General features: G+C 36.7%; 1 protein-coding gene across 6 annotated transcripts in view; it reads right to left on the bottom strand.

Moving 5' to 3' along the window:
* Window positions 1-18,639, bottom strand: part of syne1b (spectrin repeat containing, nuclear envelope 1b) — a 199,198-nt gene that overhangs the window by 138,885 nt on the left and 41,674 nt on the right. For all 6 annotated transcript variants that reach the window (XM_079833876.1, XM_079833877.1, XM_079833873.1 and 3 more), the window contains 28 exons: window positions 18,271-18,473; window positions 18,011-18,175; window positions 17,630-17,782; window positions 16,843-16,986; window positions 16,590-16,757; window positions 15,094-15,252; window positions 14,611-14,775; window positions 14,328-14,462; window positions 12,145-12,303; window positions 11,849-12,057; window positions 9,332-9,440; window positions 9,075-9,239; window positions 8,554-8,721; window positions 8,285-8,461; window positions 5,739-5,879; window positions 5,284-5,444; window positions 5,019-5,169; window positions 4,627-4,854; window positions 4,455-4,553; window positions 3,715-3,902; window positions 3,465-3,588; window positions 2,404-2,570; window positions 2,097-2,250; window positions 1,203-1,828; window positions 938-1,117; window positions 566-716; window positions 293-451; window positions 24-206 (listed from right to left, as the gene is read on the bottom strand). In XM_079833876.1, the coding sequence (XP_079690002.1) occupies window positions 24-206; window positions 293-451; window positions 566-716; window positions 938-1,117; window positions 1,203-1,828; window positions 2,097-2,250; window positions 2,404-2,570; window positions 3,465-3,588; window positions 3,715-3,902; window positions 4,455-4,553; window positions 4,627-4,854; window positions 5,019-5,169; window positions 5,284-5,444; window positions 5,739-5,879; window positions 8,285-8,461; window positions 8,554-8,721; window positions 9,075-9,239; window positions 9,332-9,440; window positions 11,849-12,057; window positions 12,145-12,303; window positions 14,328-14,462; window positions 14,611-14,775; window positions 15,094-15,252; window positions 16,590-16,757; window positions 16,843-16,986; window positions 17,630-17,782; window positions 18,011-18,175; window positions 18,271-18,473 (4,991 nt within the window). The remainder of the gene's footprint in view (window positions 1-23; window positions 207-292; window positions 452-565; window positions 717-937; window positions 1,118-1,202; window positions 1,829-2,096; window positions 2,251-2,403; window positions 2,571-3,464; window positions 3,589-3,714; window positions 3,903-4,454; window positions 4,554-4,626; window positions 4,855-5,018; window positions 5,170-5,283; window positions 5,445-5,738; window positions 5,880-8,284; window positions 8,462-8,553; window positions 8,722-9,074; window positions 9,240-9,331; window positions 9,441-11,848; window positions 12,058-12,144; window positions 12,304-14,327; window positions 14,463-14,610; window positions 14,776-15,093; window positions 15,253-16,589; window positions 16,758-16,842; window positions 16,987-17,629; window positions 17,783-18,010; window positions 18,176-18,270; window positions 18,474-18,639) is intronic.

Below are 18,639 nucleotides of genomic sequence, written 5' to 3'. Positions count from 1 at the left end.
ACTGTACACTGTTTGGAACGTGCCTTGACTTCCGAGAGTTTATTTGCGGTTTTCTGGCTATCGTTGAAGTTATTGAGTCCATCTGTAAGATCCATAACCGAGCTGTTGGACCAGCTTTCAATTTCTCCACTGATATGGTAGATTTCCACCCACAAAGCAGAGCTCCTCTTGAGACTTTCGAGATTGTCCTCGATTTTCTCTGAAGCCTATGAAGAATAATGGCTCTTAGATTCTGTTATATGAGATTTATTTTTAATGAAAGATTAAATAATTGGCCATTGGACAAACTCACATCTAGCCATTGGTCCACTGTGGCATCTATTTCGGTCTTCACAATCTGGGTGTCGCAATCGGGGATCTTGTTTAATTCACTTAAAAGCTTCTTTCCTTTACTGGAGAATCGCTCTAGCACATCCTGGTTGCTGGCCATCTCTGCTTTTACAGCTTCATGCTACAGAAAGGAAATATAATTAAAGACCAGCATTAAAGTTTACTTTGGATAGTAAAAGTTATAACTCTTTCTAGCTGGTATTTTGCATTCTGCCTGCAGACTGGCAGGTTTTACCTTTAACAAGGATCTCCGTGTGTCCTCTTGGTCTTTTAGGACGGCTTTAATGTCGGCTATAGCATCAGCGCTCTCCAATATCGTGTTTATTGAAGATTTCAGACTCTGGTAGTCTTTCGTGAGGTCTACCAAAGCACTGCTCTGCTCTTGCCTGGAACAAAATTATGCAGAAACGGTTGTGACTAAGAAATCAGTCACCACGTGCCCATTAAAGACTTGTGTTTTTAATTATTTAAACATTAAATGCAATTGCTTGTTTTCTGTACAGGTCCATAATATTGTTCCGACATGATTGATTGATTGATTGATTGATAGGCAAATACCAATCAAATATAACAAAAACAGTACAATGGGTCCTTCCTGGCAGCTCACCTTTCAGTGATGAGTTTCTTGGTGTCTTCCCAGGTGGTCTGAAGCAGGCTGATTTCCCTCAGTACTTCACCACCCAACTCAGCATCTCTGTGAGCCAGCTGTTGACCTTTATCCCTGAGCCACTGCTCCTCATGCTGGTGGGACTGGAGCTCATCTTCTAGCTGATTGAAGAACCGAAGCCTACACACATCACAAAGAAGATGAATATCAATAAACACAGCCATAGACATGTACAAACAACCCTTTTGAAAAGGACAATCCATACCTCTGCTGTAAAGTATGTACATTGGGCTCTTTCAGGCCCTGTTGATCTGCCTTCTCTTCGATATCCTCCACTGTTTTGAGCAGTTGCTCCTTACGCTGTCTGAACGAGCTCCAAAGAGCACCGAGAGCCTCAGCCTCGCTTTGCTTCGAGCCCAGTAGGTTCCTCACAGCATCAAGCTCAACACTCAAGGAGTCGGCCAATGAGCGGCATGAGGAGCGCGTCTCCTTCCCATTGATCAGGTGGAGATGAGCCTTACAGAGGCTGCCGTCCAGGTTCACGGCGAGCGTTTCCAAGCGGCTGATATCAGGAACAATGGCTTCCAGGTCTCTCTGCAGCTCATCCACGCGGCTTTTATCCCAACTGCCAGCGCTCTCCACAGTCTGTCTGAGGCCTTGAAGGACGCCGGCCGCCACACTGTGGGTGTGTAGGAAGGCTTCTAGCTTCTCCACACTCTCATCTCTTAGATCAACCAGCTGATGGGCCTCCAGGTACGGCTGCAAGGAGTTTTCCCACTTTCCCTGAAGGTGCTGAACCTCAGAAGGCTCACAAACGTCACACAAGACCTTTGTTTGCTCTTGAAGACTCTGTCTTGCAGTGCTTTGCTTCTGCAGGTCATCTCTCCTCTTCTGGTGGGACAAAACATTACAACCTTTAAAACCTGCAATCTCTCTTACTGCCAATAAATAACATATTCTGTTCTATTCATTATATAATTACGAGGTTTCTCAATTTAACACATTAAACACTTCTTTTTAAATACAATAAACTTTTTTGTGTACATTGATCATAAAACAATAAATCATTTTCAATAAATCATTTGAGTTTGAGAATGTCAATAAATAGGATAAAATATATTGTTCTCCATTGAATGGAGGCTCTCATAATGGAACGTACCTTGATATCATTGGTGGAAGGTTGAAGATCAGTTATATCAACGTTAGAGAATGAATGTAAAGATGAGAGGAAAGACTCTCCCCATTTGAAGAACTTCTGTAGGGCCTGATCAAACTGTTCCACCTGAGAACGGTGCTCCTGAAGAACTTGGATTCTGTAATAAACAGTTTGATGTACAATATTAGACATACTCTAACATTCATAATGCAAGAAACCATTATAAAAGAACATAGGAAAAATATACTGTAAAACACAATAAAAGTGTAGAATTTAGCCAGCAAATACTTATACAGTACTTATGCCTGACCTGTTAGGTATAGCTGTGGTCTGACACTTCCATCTTTTCTCGAGCTGTTCAAGGTCTTCTTTGAGTGTTTTCACACCTTCATCCGATGCAGTGGTGTAAAGAGTTGGTGTTTGGGCCACCAGCCTGTTGTAAACTGACTCCAGAGACTGAAGTTCACTCTGTAGGTGCTTTAAAAGAACAATATTTAAGACATTTTAGAAACAAATTGAAATTGACATTAATTACTTTCATAAAGAGGCCATATTAAGACTAGGTCTACTAAAATAGGTTTGAATGTTCCATAACTGCGAGTTTCAACACACTACTAGCGCAACTCAACCAGGCCTCCCCTTTTTATTTTCCGTATGCCTTTGGCGGGAATTATTTAAATGAGGAATATTGTTACGTGTTTGTTCCAAGAAAAAAATTCAGAAAGGAGTTCAGAAACAGTGCGCACTGATATAGAGAATAACTAGCTTTGGAGTGACTTCATTTCATGCTCAAACAGCAACATTACTGTCACATATTCCCTGTGTGTTTGTGGACTTTTACATAATTTCCTGTTGTGTGTTTTTGATTTGTAGTTCATTGTAGTTTTTCATGCTGATTTAGTTCGCCAGGTGTTTCCTATCTGTCACGCCCCCTTGTTACCTTGTATTTATAGTGCTTGTGTTCCACCTGTGTTTTGTCAGTCGTTGTACGTTTGTATTGTTTTCTCAGTAAATGTTCCTGCGCTTAGATCCGCTTCCTTGTCTGCTCATTCCACACTCATCGTTACAATTACACAGTAAAAAAAGTTGAACGTAAAAATGTTTTTATTTTCCCTAGTCTTTATCAATATATGATCTTATAACTTTTTCTGCCTTCGCTTTTCAAACAAGGCAGCATGGGCAGAAACAAAAAACTAACATTAACCATTAATAAGCCTATATTTCACAATTTAAATAAATCCCAATTAATAAAATGAACCCCTGCTTTTCAGTATTTCTTGCTAAATATTCTGTTGCACATAGACAAAAGTTACGCTATTGAAGTACAATGCATTGCGGATGCTGTTTCATGTTCTATCTCTAGTTTATTACTTTCAATTCCAGTAGTTCCCCATCGATCTTTAGTTTGTCAACCGGAAGGAACTGTGTGTCAGAGCTGGATACGGATTCGCATCTCTCCAGACATGACTGCAAGGCAGACCAATCCTTTTCATACCTGAAACAATCAAAACGAGCAAAAGATTTTAATAAATAACTAAATAAGGAATATCTACTCATACAAAGGGATTTTTTAGGATTTAAGAGCAAATACATTAGATACCAACAGTGAAAATAATCATACTTTTGCCAATGTGACAGAAGGCTCTCCATTTGGTTCTGTTTCTCCTTGGCCTGTTTTAAACACTGCTCGTAACTTTGCTGTAGGGCTGCCACGGCTTTCTCTGCCTTCTCCCTCTCGCTGAGCCTGCGGGCGCCAGCACACAGAGACAGCAGGGTGGCCTTCAGCTTTTCCAGGGACTGGAGCATATCCTGAAAACCAAACAAATCACTTATTCAGACTGAATTGGTGCAAATTAGGGTGTGTTCACACTTGACAATTTTGGTTTGAGTAAAACGACCTCTGGTGCGATTGATCTGTTAGTGCGGTTTATTCAAATAAGTGCCATGGTGCGCACCAAACAAGCAGACAGATACCTCCCATTTCAAACAAACTAGTTTGATTCAACTGAAATATGAACCCAACATAGACTAAAGACATCTAAGCAAACCAAAATCAGGATGTGATGTCACCAGATGCGACCCCTAAAAAGGACAAAATGCTCAAGCATACCTGTTTTTTCTCATCATAGGAGCTACTTTGCCCATCACAGTTTGGTACAGGTGTCAAAACCACCGTCTTCTTGCAGAAAACATTACAGTTTCGTATCTTTAGGTTCAGTGTTAAAAGTGACAGTGTGAACCGAACTAAATGTATAATTTTCTTTTTTTTTTGGTCTGGACCAAAAGAACCAAGAGAACCAAACTACAAGTGTGAACACACCCTTAATCAGAAATGTTTACAATTACATGCAGGCATCATACCATGTGACTCTGTAGAGTTTTGTAGGTCTCAGATGAAGACACACAGGAAGTGACAGGGCTGTCAAGTTTCTTCTGGATATCTTCAACCTCTGATTGTACCTTTTAAAAGGATAAAATGTCATTAGACAACATACGACTTTAATAAGACTGTAGTAAACATGTTCAAACATGCCTTTTGAAGATTGTCATTAAACTTCATCTGGTGGCAGGAGCTCTCTTCCAACTGTCCATTCAGGTGTTCCACACTCTCCTTAAGCTCCTCCCAGTATCTGCCAATCTGTGTCAGGCGGGCTTTGATTCGTGCAGACTCGCCAGAGGACACAAACTGGACCAGCGCTTGAGACTTCTCCTCCAGATTGGACAGGACCTCTGACCTCTCCTGCAGACCTTCTCTGACCGTCTACCCATCATAAATATGCAATAAAATATATACTTAATTCAAATAAGTTATTCTTTATAAAAAAGTATCAAAGGTTTTAAATAAATACCGAAGCCATGCAGTCATTTCAAGCATTTCTAAAAGACACTTTGTTCATTTATTTAGAGATATATGTATTATTGCACCTTTACGGTACAGATCTGCTGGTCCAACGGTGTGCTGGAGCTTTTCAATGCATCCATTTCTCTTTCTCTCTCTGTTATCCATGTGGAAAATGCTTCAAACTCACTCCCGAAAGAACCCCACTGATCTTTCATCCCCTCCAAAGTCTTCACACTGAAAAATCAAGACAGTAATCATGATATTATAGTTTCATTATACATTTATAGATAACTCTTAATGCATCTGTCTATGAAATAAAAATAAATATAAAATAAAGTAGGGTATTACTCTCGCTTGAGTCCAGTCTCAACTTTGTCCACTTGCTCACTCAGAGCACGTGCTTGATCCTGGAGGAGAGACTGATTTTTGGGGCCCAGTTGGATCTCCACGGCCCTCTTGAGAAGAGTGTCCACCTGTCTGGTCTCTGTTTCACTCTGTTTCAAGAGATCCTACAGGAATGACAGCAACAGATGAAGAAAACATTTATGTGACACTGTGTTTTGTTTTTGTGAAATAGAATAATCACAATAAACAATTAAAACAAAAAAAGAATTTAGTTTATTAGGCTACAGTTGAGTGCATACTGGCTGAGGCATAATCAATTTTATTGCCAGAGCATTTTCTAACGAGGATTTGCATTGTAAAAGCTCTAGCAGCTCTTTTGTGTTCAAAATAAAGATGCTCATGTTTAATTAAAGGTGATTCATTACACTGAGCCCGTGGAGATCAGGTGTTGTTCTCACCTTGGCCTGCTCCAGCTCTGTGCTGAGACTGTCTGGACTGCTGAAGTTCATCTCTCTCTCCGTGACTGATCGCACCTTACCCACAAACTCCCTCACTGCTGCCTGCTGACTGTCAAACTCCTGCCAAGCAGCTAGGGTCACCTGACAACACAGAGAGACATTCATCAACATTGTTTCAAAACCAGAAAATATTTTATCTGTTCGATCACAAAAGCCAACATGCTACTGCATTCACAACACATTTAACTTTGAATGTAATATGATTTCCAAATTAAACAGAATAATCAGTGGGAAATAGTTTGTGTAAAATTGGTCTTTAACACCGTTATTCTTTAAAATATATTGAACATAAAAAAGTAAATTTCATTGCTAATTTGAAAAAGTAGAGATGTTTTGTTGTAAATGTAAAAGTAATGCATTACTTTACTCGTTACTTGAATTGAGTAATCTGATTAGATAACTCACTTTACTTGTAATGCGTTACCCCAACAAAGTGTTGTAAAGTTGTAAAGTGTTACCAATAAAATAAATAAGTAAGTTAATATTGTGTTGTTTTAGACAAAAAAAAGGGACTTTGTCTGCAAGCAGTGAATCAACAGAATCAATACTTGTGTGTAGACATGTGCCGGTATACGGTAATACGATATACCACAATAATGAACATGTTGTTTTAGACATCAAATGAATGAATGACTCAATGACTTGCTCAATTAGACATTTATTAGACATTTACCGCAGGATAATTTCATTAAAAATAATTAATTTTTTCCATATTAATAAAAACAAACATTAAAGGTATAGTTCACTCAAAAATATTTCTTTCTGAAGCTACTTTTTGTAATGTCTATTTGACGACTTAAAATGTTCTTTTGGGAGTAATTTTTCAGCCAAATTTTATGTGTGATTAATTTGCGATTCATTCGATTAATTAATCGGCACATTGTGTAATTAATTAGATTAAACATTTGAATCCCTTGACAGCCCTAATACATATTATATATATATATATATATATATATATATATATATATATATATATAATATAAAAATCCCTTTATTTTACAGTACGTGCACTGGGTTAAGGTTAGGTTTAGGGTTAGTACCTATTTATTACCCAGTTATTGTAATTACTATAATAAGTACATAGTATGTACTAGGGATGCCACAATTCTCAATATAATATTGAACCGCTCGGTACGGCATTCACGGTTCAATACGCACTTGTGAATTGCATTTTTTTTTATTTTGCCTTGAATTAATTATTTTCTACACATTCTATCATTTGCCTCCATCCCAATACTGAACAACGCAACATACATTCACATCACACGTTAGAGGTAGAGTTATACTCACAGAACACTATAGTTATTGACAATCACAAAAGTTCATTATTTACAAGCGTTTTAGCCTTGCCGGTTAAACATTTCGCACTGTTTTAACATGCGCTTTTCTGAGCGTGCGCTCTAAAAGCCTGTGAAACACGTGATTACTGGACTAAGTAGTCTTACTACGGTAATACTGTCAAATACACACAAGGTTAACATAAACACAGTCGGTTATGTCTAAAGTGAAAGTAAAATCAGCGTGTGTCTGTATATTAGATGCGTGCAGGTCTTAAATTGAGAGCAGCGCAGCCTAGTGAACATGCTGTCCTTAAAGGGACAGTTCACCTCTAAAATGATGTCATTATTTACTCACTTTAATGTTGTTCCAAACCTGTATTAGTTTTTTCTGTTGAACACAGACAACTGAATACCAGACAGTTCATGGTAGCCATTGACTTCCATATTATTATTTCCTACAATAGGGACCAGCAACTGTTTGGTTTCCAACATTTTTCAAAATATATTTTATGTTCAACAGAAGAAAGAACTTTATTCAGGTTTAAAACAACGTGAGAGTGAATAATCGATGACAGAATTAAAATTTATGAGTGAACTATCCCTTTAATGTTAATGAAACAACAAAAGACAAAGAGAAAATCCCTCACTGCTCATGACTGAAAAACTTTAACAGCTTTACTAAGAATCAATGTATATTTTATAGTGAAGTCTATGTAATGTTTTATTTTTACATTTATTCATTCTATTTCATACTTAAATGCTGCTGTACAGCTCTGAGCTGCCAGTGTAAATCTTTATATATATATATATTTATTTTATATTATACAATACACTAGGAATGTGTACAAGGGTTTTTTAAAGTAAAGTTTTAAGTTTAAGTAAGGTTTTTCAAGTCTTTTAAGTAAAATAAAGAAAGAGTATTGCAATAAAAAAAATACTATTTTTTTCTCCTTGACCTCTTGCTGTTCCTGTCGCCAAAGAATAGAATAGTAAAAAACTAATGTGACAAGCCATCAGAACCGAACCGAACCGAAAACCGTGGTTAAAAAACCGAGGTATGTATTGAACCGTGGACTAACTGTATTGTTGCATCCCTAGTATGTATATTGGGAACTGGACTGTCAAATAAAGTGCTACCAATATTATAATGTAAAATATATAGGTTTTATATTATTTTATTTTATTTGACTTGAACATGCTCACCTCCAGGTTCTTTTCCTGTGACTCTGTGGTTTGATTCATTTTGCTCAAGGTGGTCTCTAGTTTGTTCAGATCTTCCTGTAAGCTCTCCTCCAGGCTCTCCTCCATCTGGAGCTGCTTTCCACGGTTTATCTGCTCTTGCATTTCCTTCCTCTTCTGCCGGAGACGCTTCAGTTGTTGCTGCGCATTAGGAAAGCACATGAATGTTAGATATAAATATGAGTTTCCGCTTCATTATATCAGGGCTGTGATTCATTCAGTGAGAGTGGTACCTGATAAAGCATCAGCAGTTGTTGAGCTTCTCTGACAGACTCAGAGTCCAAAATCTTGCCGATCTCTGACTGCAGCTCCTGCTGACCCTGTGTCAACTCATCCAGTGTAGTTTTCACCTCCTCTCTGAACTGCACACAGTCGCTCACCGCCAGCACGACCTTCTCTGACTATTACAGCACACACATACAAACATCTATTATTATTGAAATATTTAAAGGCATCATAACATGGAAAACGGGAGTTTTTTTTTTCAAACAGACGTCTTAAAGGCACAGTAGCACTATTTCTATTAATTTTTTTTTATTTTTTTATTTTATTTCTCTCTGTGATTCAAATTTTAGATAGTTTGTTGGTTGTTATTAGGTTCTTGATAAAAGCCTAACCAGGCACAAGTGCTGCAAAACACTTTAGAAAACACATAATTTTGTCATCCAAAGCACCTAACAGCTGATTTACGAAGATTTTTTTCTTACATGGCAGATTATTTTGATCTATGGCTCTTAAAATGAGTATCTATTACCTCAGAAAGAGACGTGAGGAGACCCTTGAAGTCAGTGGAGAGTTTTCTGAGGGCGGATCCCTGCCTCTGGGCTTCACTCTCTGTGCAAACCTCTATCAGAGCGGCCAATCGCGTCCTCAACCAGCTCACATTCCCCTCCTGCAGTTCAGCATCGTTTCTCAGACTCTGCCATTCATGAAGGGACAATTGGTCAAAATTTCACACAGCTGACACACTTATCTTTACACTTCCATTTCTTTTCCATCTTTATTACTCACCTCGATTGTGGATTTGACCTGTCCGAACTTGCTGGGGTCTCCAGCTCTGTTTCGCAGAAGTCTGAGTTGACTTTCCTTCGACGTAACCCAAGCAGAGAGTTCAGAGAACCTGCAAACACAAAAAAAGTCATTATTAATGATTAACGATACAAATGAATTATAGAATTAATATAGTATGAATTAAAATTCATTTATATCATACAGCACTTTATAAAAATAGACAGTACAATAGTCAAGTCACGTTTTATTTATACGCTTAAATTACATTTATTAAAATTAGTTAAATAGTGCTTTGTACAATACAATACAATACAGATTGTTGCAAAGTCTTAAAGTCCTAATGTTGTAAATTTCATCAAATACGAAACTGTAAGATAGCTCTACAGAAGATAATATTGTTGTAAGCCCTACAGAAGATAATATTGTTGTAAGCTCTACAGAAGATAATATTGCTGTTATTCAGCTCAATTTAGTTCAATGTGTTTTTCAATTCAGGTCAATAACTTTATCAATGTTGCAAAGTTCGGTAACACTTTACTTAAAGCCTTTATGTACAGAGGTGTCAAGTAATGATGTACAAATGAAGTGCTTCGTTACTTTACTTAAGTAGAAATTTTGGGTATCTATACTTTACTGGAGTATTTTTCAACCGACTTATTACTTCTACTCCTTACATTTTCACGCAATTATCTGTACTTTCTACTCCTTAAATTTTAAAAATAGCCTTGTTACTCCTATTTCATTTCAGCTTGTTTTCATTCCGGCTTGTCATCGTTCAAAAAAAAAAAAAAAAAAAACTATCCAGAAAAATTGCGCCATCAGGATAGAGTGAATTTGATTGGGGTTGGATGAGAAGTATATACATATACCATTCCGACACCCTATTGGTTTGTACGCAATCCATCGCACCTGCACATGACACAAATCACGTAATGCTCAGTACATGTATGTGTGAGTTGTGTGTAATGTTTTTTTAGATTAGTTATGTGTTTGTGACTAAAACTTTTATGCATGTGCCGGTATCAAATTTTCATGTTGCGGTTAATTGCTGAAGCTTTTATCACGGTATACGGTATTATCACGATATTGAAATTCGTTGCAAAAAAAGTGTTGTCATACTATAACCGGTTTAAAAACGTTCTTATAACAAAAAGAACCAAACATTTTAAATACAATAAAGCAATACACAAAACTGTATAAAGTAAACAAATATTTAAAACAGATTAAAGTGCTAAAGAATTATAAAGAACAATAGGTAACACTTTACAATAAGGTCTCACTAGTTAATGCATTAACATTAACAAAGAGCGAATAGCTACATTTTTACAGTTATATTCTTTGATATGTTAGTTTAAAAAAAAGCACCTGTTAGTGTTATAATACAGTTACAACTTTTGATTTTAATAATATGTTATTATTTTGCTGAAATTTACATTTAACTAAGATTAATAAATGCTTTAGAAGTATTTTTCATTGTCAGTTTGTTAATTAATAAACTAATGTTAAATAATAGAGCCTTATTGTTAAGTGTGTGACTGAACAACAATCAGAACATATTCAAACAATATCTAGTAAACGTAGATGCCTCATTCGACCGCTCCAGGCACGTCGACGCGCCGCCATTTTAAAACGGTCAACACTTCAGATGCTGTCGTCACTCACAGTATAAAAAAAACAAAAAAAAACAAAACAAAGATATCCAAGATTTGAATGTTCACAAAAGTGCGTTTGCGACGATATTCGCGACGAAGTGCGTTATCACGTTCGAAAATGGCGGACGGCAAACGTATAGCGGCCCATAGAAACAGTCGCTAATGGGGCATCTACGTATACATATCTATGGTTCCGTCAGCGCCCTCTGCTGTCAGAGAGTGAATGTGTGTTTCATTCAGGGCATGTCCTTCACTCGTTCCGCCATGTGCTCGGCTCATGCATAGTTTGTTTACATCAGTGCGCGTTTCTCTTTGACGTGTTGTTCATTTTAAACGGTTGATGGGTAAAGTATTCTTAATATGCATTCTAAAAATCGGAATAATTCGAAATAAATAATTATTCACGTTTTTTTGAAGTGCCCACGATAACAATATTGTGCATGTTCATTATTGCGGTATATCATATTACCGGATACTGGCACATGTCTACACACAAGTATTGATTCTGTTGATTCACTGCTTGCAGACAAAGTCCCTTAAAGGATGTGATCACAACTACACGCTAAGAAAGAGTCATTTTTTGTTGATAGATGTTGATAGATGACCAATACTGAGTGATCGCTGGACAAACAGATTAATTGATTGTAATATTAATTCAGCCACATCAAGTTAATTATATTAACTGATCCAAACATGAATAATTAATTATAAGAAGTTATGATTAATTATTCATACAGTATTTCCCTTTTAAACTAATTTGCTACACGTCCGAGAGTGTCAATGCTGTTAAATCGATAATATTACTGAATATTAATTGTCTTTTAAACCAATTAATAGTATTCAATAGAGAAGACCAAAGGTTCACCTGGTATTAAACTCCTTCCACTTATCAGGGTGCTGCATTAGTTTCTGATGTGTGCCGTCGATGTCCTCTTTGACCTCTGCAAACGCCGCCCTAGAGTTCTCCAAAGTTTGGCGGGCTTGTTCACTCTCTGGAAGCTTCAAGCTAAGTTCCTCCATATGCTGTAACCGCTTCTCACAAAGAGCATGAGGACCCTTTTCCTTAAAAAACATCTATATAAAAAATATCCAACGTAAGCGTTCCCTATTTCGAAGGAAAAAAACAGTACTTAAAGAAGGTTTAATGCAGGCCGCTCTCACCCTGTGCTCTTTGATTAACCTCTCGCTGCCCATGCTGGGCAGACTGCGGTTCTCACGGGCCAGTTCAGTCTGACACTCCTGCAGTGATGTCATCAGACGACTCTTCTCCAGTTCCACCTTCAGGTGCAGCAGGTGGTAGGGAATCTCTGTTTGGACATCCTGCAGAAAACATGCATTTTCATGTTGTGGGTCGAATTCAATACAACGTATACAACAATACAGAAGTTATTTTCTTATACTTTCAAGCTATGATTTATAGCCCCATCTGACCACTTAAAAACACGTATTGGTCCAAATTAAAGCCATTTAGAATGTTTTACAATTTGAAAGAGGGTTAGCATTCATTTGAACAAGAAAAGCACAACAATAATAATTATGGGTTAAATATGGTCATTGGTTAACCCCTTCAGGTGTGAAAAGCCCATAATAGCAACCATATTATCAATATTTATATAATTAAATATAAAAGTTATTTTCTCTATGTTATATATATATATATATATATATATATATATATATATATATATATATATATATATATATATATATATAACTGCACTGTATATTTTATTTTATTTATTTATATATTTTCTTATTTAAAAAATGTTTTATGTTTAAATCAGATTCTAATGTCAACACCTGTTGCATTACTACTTATTGCTGTCAGGTTTATTTATTAATTATTATTGATGGATGTAGCTATATGTATTATTAATATTATCATTATGAAAATATTATGTAACTGTTCGGTTTATAAAAAAGGTTTAATAAAAGCAGAGTTCAGTATAGATGACAGACAAGACAGACAGAACGATAGGACAATAGATAGACAGACAGACAGAATGATAGGACAATAGATAGATAGACAGACAGAACGATAGGACAATAGATAGACAGACAGACAGAACGATAGGACAATAGATAGACAGACAGACAGACAGAACGATAGGATAGACAGACAGACAGATAGACAGAATGATAGGACGATAGATAGATAGACAGACAGAACGATAGGACAATAGATAGACAGACAGAATGATAGGACAAAAGATAGACAGACAGAATGATAGGACGATAGATAGACAGACAGAACGATAGGACAATAGATAGACAGACAGAATGATAGGACAAAAGATAGACAGACAGAATGATAGGACAATAGATAGACAGACAGAATGATAGTACAATAGATAGACAGACAGATGGATAGAATGATAGGAAAATAGATAGACAGACAGAACGATAGGACAATAGACAGACAGACAGACAGAACGATAGGACAATAGATAGACAGACAGACAGACAGACAGACAGAACGATAGGACAATAGATAGATAGACAGAACGATAGGAAAATAGATAGATAGACAGAACGATAGGACAATAGACAATAGATAGACAGACAGAACGATAGGACAATAGATAGACAGACAGAATGATAGGACGATAGATAGACAGACAGACGGATAGAATGATAGGAAAATAGATAGACAGACAGACAGACAGACAGACTGATAGGACAATAGATAGACAGAATGATAGGACAATAGATAGACAGACAGACGGATAGAATGATAGGAAAATAGATAGACAGACAGACAGACAGAAAGAACGATAGGACAATAGATAGACAGACAGACAGACAGATAGAATGATAGGAAAATAGATAGCCAGACAGACAGACAGACAGATAAAATGATAGGAAAATAGATAGACAGACAGACAGACAGACAGACAGACAGAACGATAGGACAATAGATAGACAGACAGAACGATAGGACAATAAATAGACAGACAGACAGACAGACAGACAGACAGAATGATACGACAATAGATAGACAGACAGACAGAAGGATAGATAGATAGATAGATAGATAGATAGATAGATAGATAGATAGATAGATAGATAGATAGATAGATAGATAGATAGATAGATAGATAGATAGATAGATAGATAGATAGATAGATAGATAGATAGATAGATAGATAGATAGATAGATAGATAGATAGATAGATAGATAGATAGATAGATAGATAGATAGATAGATAGATAGATAGATAGATAGATAGATAGATAGATAGATAGATAGATAGATAGATTGATTGATAGATAGATAGATTGATAGATTGATAGATTGATAGATAGTAAGGTGAGACTGTGAGAAGATGGAAGCGCTCTCTAACCTTCCACTGTTTGTGCAGTTTCCTGACTGTTTCCTGCAGATTCTGCTGTTCTTGCTCTGGTAAAATATCTGTGAGTTCATCACAGGCTTTGAGAAAAGCATTGAGGATTCTCTGATCCAGCTGCCCAAAGAACTCCTGCAGGACATTCAATAGAAACATTATGAAATCATGTCAGCTTTAAAATCTCTCTGCTCATTTCCTTCTAGAGACCAAATTAAGTTCAAACTCTGCTTTCGGCCTATTTGCCAAGCACTAGAATAGACTGTTGGGTTTGAGTTCTCACCGTGTGCTTTTTCAGAAGGTCCTCTGGGTTTCCTCTCTCAGTCATGGAGCTGCGAGCTATTTTCAGAACCTTCTCCAGCTCCACACGAGACTCTTCGAATCTCTTCATCAGGCTGCTGTTCGCCTCCACGTGTCTCTTCCATTCTGTGGTTTCTTTTACCATGCCCTTTTTGAGATAAAACATACAAAACACGCATGTAGACACAGTGGAAACATCAACTGTTTCGCAGGGACAGAAATTAGATCAAATGTATGATTTTTGCTTAATTCATGTGATCCTCAGATTTTCATTCAGAGTAAAAGGCTGCAATAAAAGAGATCTCAAACTATGCTCAGATTTAGTCATTCAATCAATACTCATTCTTGTGTGTAAGACATGATGTTCTTCGGTTTGGGGGATTGTTAAATGTGATTTATATTGTAAAAATCAATACAAAAAACGCTGAAAGACATGATGTTCTTCTTCCATCTGTGCAGTTCCCACCTGTGAAGAGGCCTGAAGCTCGGTGATCCTCCTCTCTAGCAGTGACGTGTCCAGGTGTTTTAGGTTCTTACTGGTTTCCAATGATTTCAGAATGACCTGATGGTTTTTATCAATCACTGACAGACACTTTTTACAGCTCTGCTGATAGGTTACCAGCTCCTGTTAATTGTATAAACAGAGAAAATACAGACAGAGACAGAATTAATGGCAAATACATTTTAATATATTAAGTATTTAAGGGTGGCTTGCACCAACAAGGAATCTTAAATCAAGATTAAATCAAGATTTATCTAATAATTGTGTTGCACCAAACTTTAAACCTTGTTTAGGCTTCAGGTTTACATTTAAACCATCATTATGGTCCTAGATTTAATTTATATTTAAAATAGATCAACTTTAATCCTGTTGCTGCCACAATATACTCCATTAATTGATACTATAAATATTCCATGCTATGAAATCTGCATGCGCTGCCGCAATGTTTTCATTGCCGGCTTGATCAGTAATGGTCTCTCTACGTAGTGCTTTATAAAGACAGCTGACATTTTACAAGTTTATTTCCTTTATCGGCAAGAGCTCCTTATTTCAGAGAGAGAGAGAGAGAGAGAGAGAGAGAGAGAGAGAGAGAGTTTCTGGTGATCAATAAAGAAGGAAATTGAATATTAATATTGTTGCTCTCAATGGCGAATCCATCATGGCGGCAAAAATGTATTGTAAATTAAGGTTTTAATCGCAGGTTCAATTCTAATCCCCAATTTGTTAATCTGGGTTTAAAAATAAGTGGTGTAACACAACTCCATTTAAAATAAAGCCTAGATCAACAAATCCTAGATTAGACCTAAACTGTGTTTAATTTAATCCTTATTGGTGCAACCCACCCTAAAAATCTTAAAGCCTGTCCACAACCAATTTGGAGGCACAAAATATCCACAATTTTAGAACCAAAACTATTTAATGGACAAAATTCTTCATTCTCTAAAAACTCCTGAATAAATTGTTTGACTTGAGAGTCAATGTTGGGCAAAATATTTCATTTTTAATTACACGAACAGTTTTAACCAAAGTTATTTTAGTTTAATTGAGATACTACTATTTTTATTAATATATATAATTTATTAATATACTGTGTTTATTCATATAATGAATTATATTTTTATATTTTCCATTTTAATTTTATAGTAATTTTGTATTTTTTATGTGTTTTTGTCATTTTAATTCGTTTTTTAATTTCTATATTGTTTTCATTTATTTTTATTTCCGTTTTAGTTATTTTAGTACATCAAGCTGAACTAAATGAGAAATGAAAAGGCTACGTTTTTTAGATTTGATTTGATTTCAGCTAACATCAAAGTAACATTATTATTATTTTCAGTATTGAATTATATATTCCTTATGTTTAAAATCTTGTAATTAATTTTTAAAGTGCGAACAGGCCTTTACCGTGGTGCAAACTGTCTCATAACCCTATAAGATGCAACCCATTGTCCTTTAGTCACCTGACACTTCTGCTTGAAGTCTCCTGGAGCTTCGGAATCCCGGGAGGAAGTGATGCGGCTCGCCTTCTCCAGCGACTGGTAGAACCCAGTGATATGTTTCTCCATCTCTTCTAATGGAGGCAGCATGGCCTGGGAGTCCCTCAGCAGGGGCAGAATTCTCTCTCTTATCTGAACCAGACATTGAGGTATAATGTGAGACGGTATGATTATGGTCTAATGTGGCAGTTCATTGGGGAATATACAGGGCAGGCACCTTGCTGAGCTCATCCTTGATGGTTGCCATGGTAGACAGCATCTGTGCAATCTCCTCTTCTGTGATGTCTTTGGTCAGCTGCTGCGCGTTGCGTGTGGCCGTCTTGTACGCCGCCTCCATGGATGGCACTTTGTGCTTGATGTCCTACGAGAAATGAGTTGATATGTATATGATCTCTAGCACCAATGACACTGCAGTAAACACCATTATTCTTTGTAATATAAACTGCATAACATTTTTTCAATATTAGACTGTTAGACAAAAAAATCTATTTCAAATTAATGCTGTTCTTGTGAATTTTCTATTTATCAGAGAATCACAGTTTCCATTAAGACATTAAACAGCACAACTATTTTTTTAACATTGATAATAATAATAAAGGTTTCTTGATATTAGAATGATCATGTGACACTGAAGACTAGAGTAATGATGCTGAAAATGCAGCTTTGCCATCACAGATTTAAATAAAATATACTAAAACTAAAAAACTTTAACTTTGTTATTTTAAACTGTAATCATATTTCACAATATTACTCTTTTACTGAATTATTGATTAAATAAATGCAGCCTTGATGAGCATAAGAGCTTTCTTTGAAAAACATTGAAAAGTCTTTACCAACCCCAAATTTTTGAACAGCACTGTTGTACATAAATCAATGTACTGTCAGCTGGTCAATGTCGCAAATTTGAGGGATATTATCATTCTAAAGGGGTTTATGCTGCAATCGCCCTATCAGAATCAAGTATTTCAGAGAGCCAGGTAGCAAGCTTTGTGAACTCTGATTACCTCAACGTCTTGTAGATATGTCCGTATGTTCAGAAACGAGACTTGAACTGGAGTGTTCATCCTCTCATTGGCTGTGTCAATAAACACCTTTAAAGCTTCAATCCCATCGTCATAATCCTTCCTCAGTTTGTCCACTTCATCTGCTCTTGCATACTAAGAAAAAAATGTCATCAGAATTATGTTTACACCAACATGAACATCTACATTATTTCTTAAAGGGTGCAGAAGCAATAGTAATGACTGTCAGGAAAACGGTCATGAAAAAATGTTTTGGTCTAAGAAATCATGACTCTAAGCATATTTAAAAAATGCTTGATGTGCAGTGTAGAATATGAGCCCTTTATGATAAGAAAACCTTAAATGTGACGCCACTTGTCTTACTTGTTTGACTTTGACGAACAGCTCTCTCCATCTGCCGTTGAGAAGGAGCAACTGCTGTTTGAGTTCTCGGGACACGGGCTCATCGCAGGTCTCAATCAGGAAGTTTCCAGCATCGTTCATGTCCATGTGTTGCTGAATCCAGTGTGGAAGATTGCGGAAAAACTCCTAAAGAAGAATTCACACTGTTTAAATACGCAATAGCTGTTTGACGTTTATCCCAACGTAATTTCATCTGAAAGTCACAAACTTTGACAACACACCCGTTTGTCGCTCTCTGACTGGTTGAGCATCTTCTCTGCGTCCTCCAGCCAGGCTTGCAGACTGGCCACTGTGCTGCTGTACTTCTCCCAGTTGCAGATCACTTCCTCCAGCATGCTGCGGACGCTGCGCACCTCCACTGACAGGTTCTTCCATTGCGCTGTTGCATCGCTCAGGAACTTATTCACCCCTTCTACCTCTTCAGCTGAATGAAAATCACATTATGAATAAAACTTGATCAATAATAAAGTAACTTAAAACAATTGCATTTCTGAATCTGATTTTGAGGTACACAAGAAGTGCAAAACAATCCCTAGAGTCAAGAAGGTGTGCACTTTGGCAGACTAGAGCATCAGCTAATGTAAGAGAAC

Source organism: Gobio gobio (assembly GCF_949357685.1).
Source record: "Gobio gobio genome assembly, chromosome: 13".
Classification (NCBI taxonomy): domain Eukaryota; kingdom Metazoa; phylum Chordata; class Actinopteri; order Cypriniformes; family Gobionidae; genus Gobio; species Gobio gobio.
This window is presented reverse-complemented; position numbering and strand designations above follow the sequence as displayed.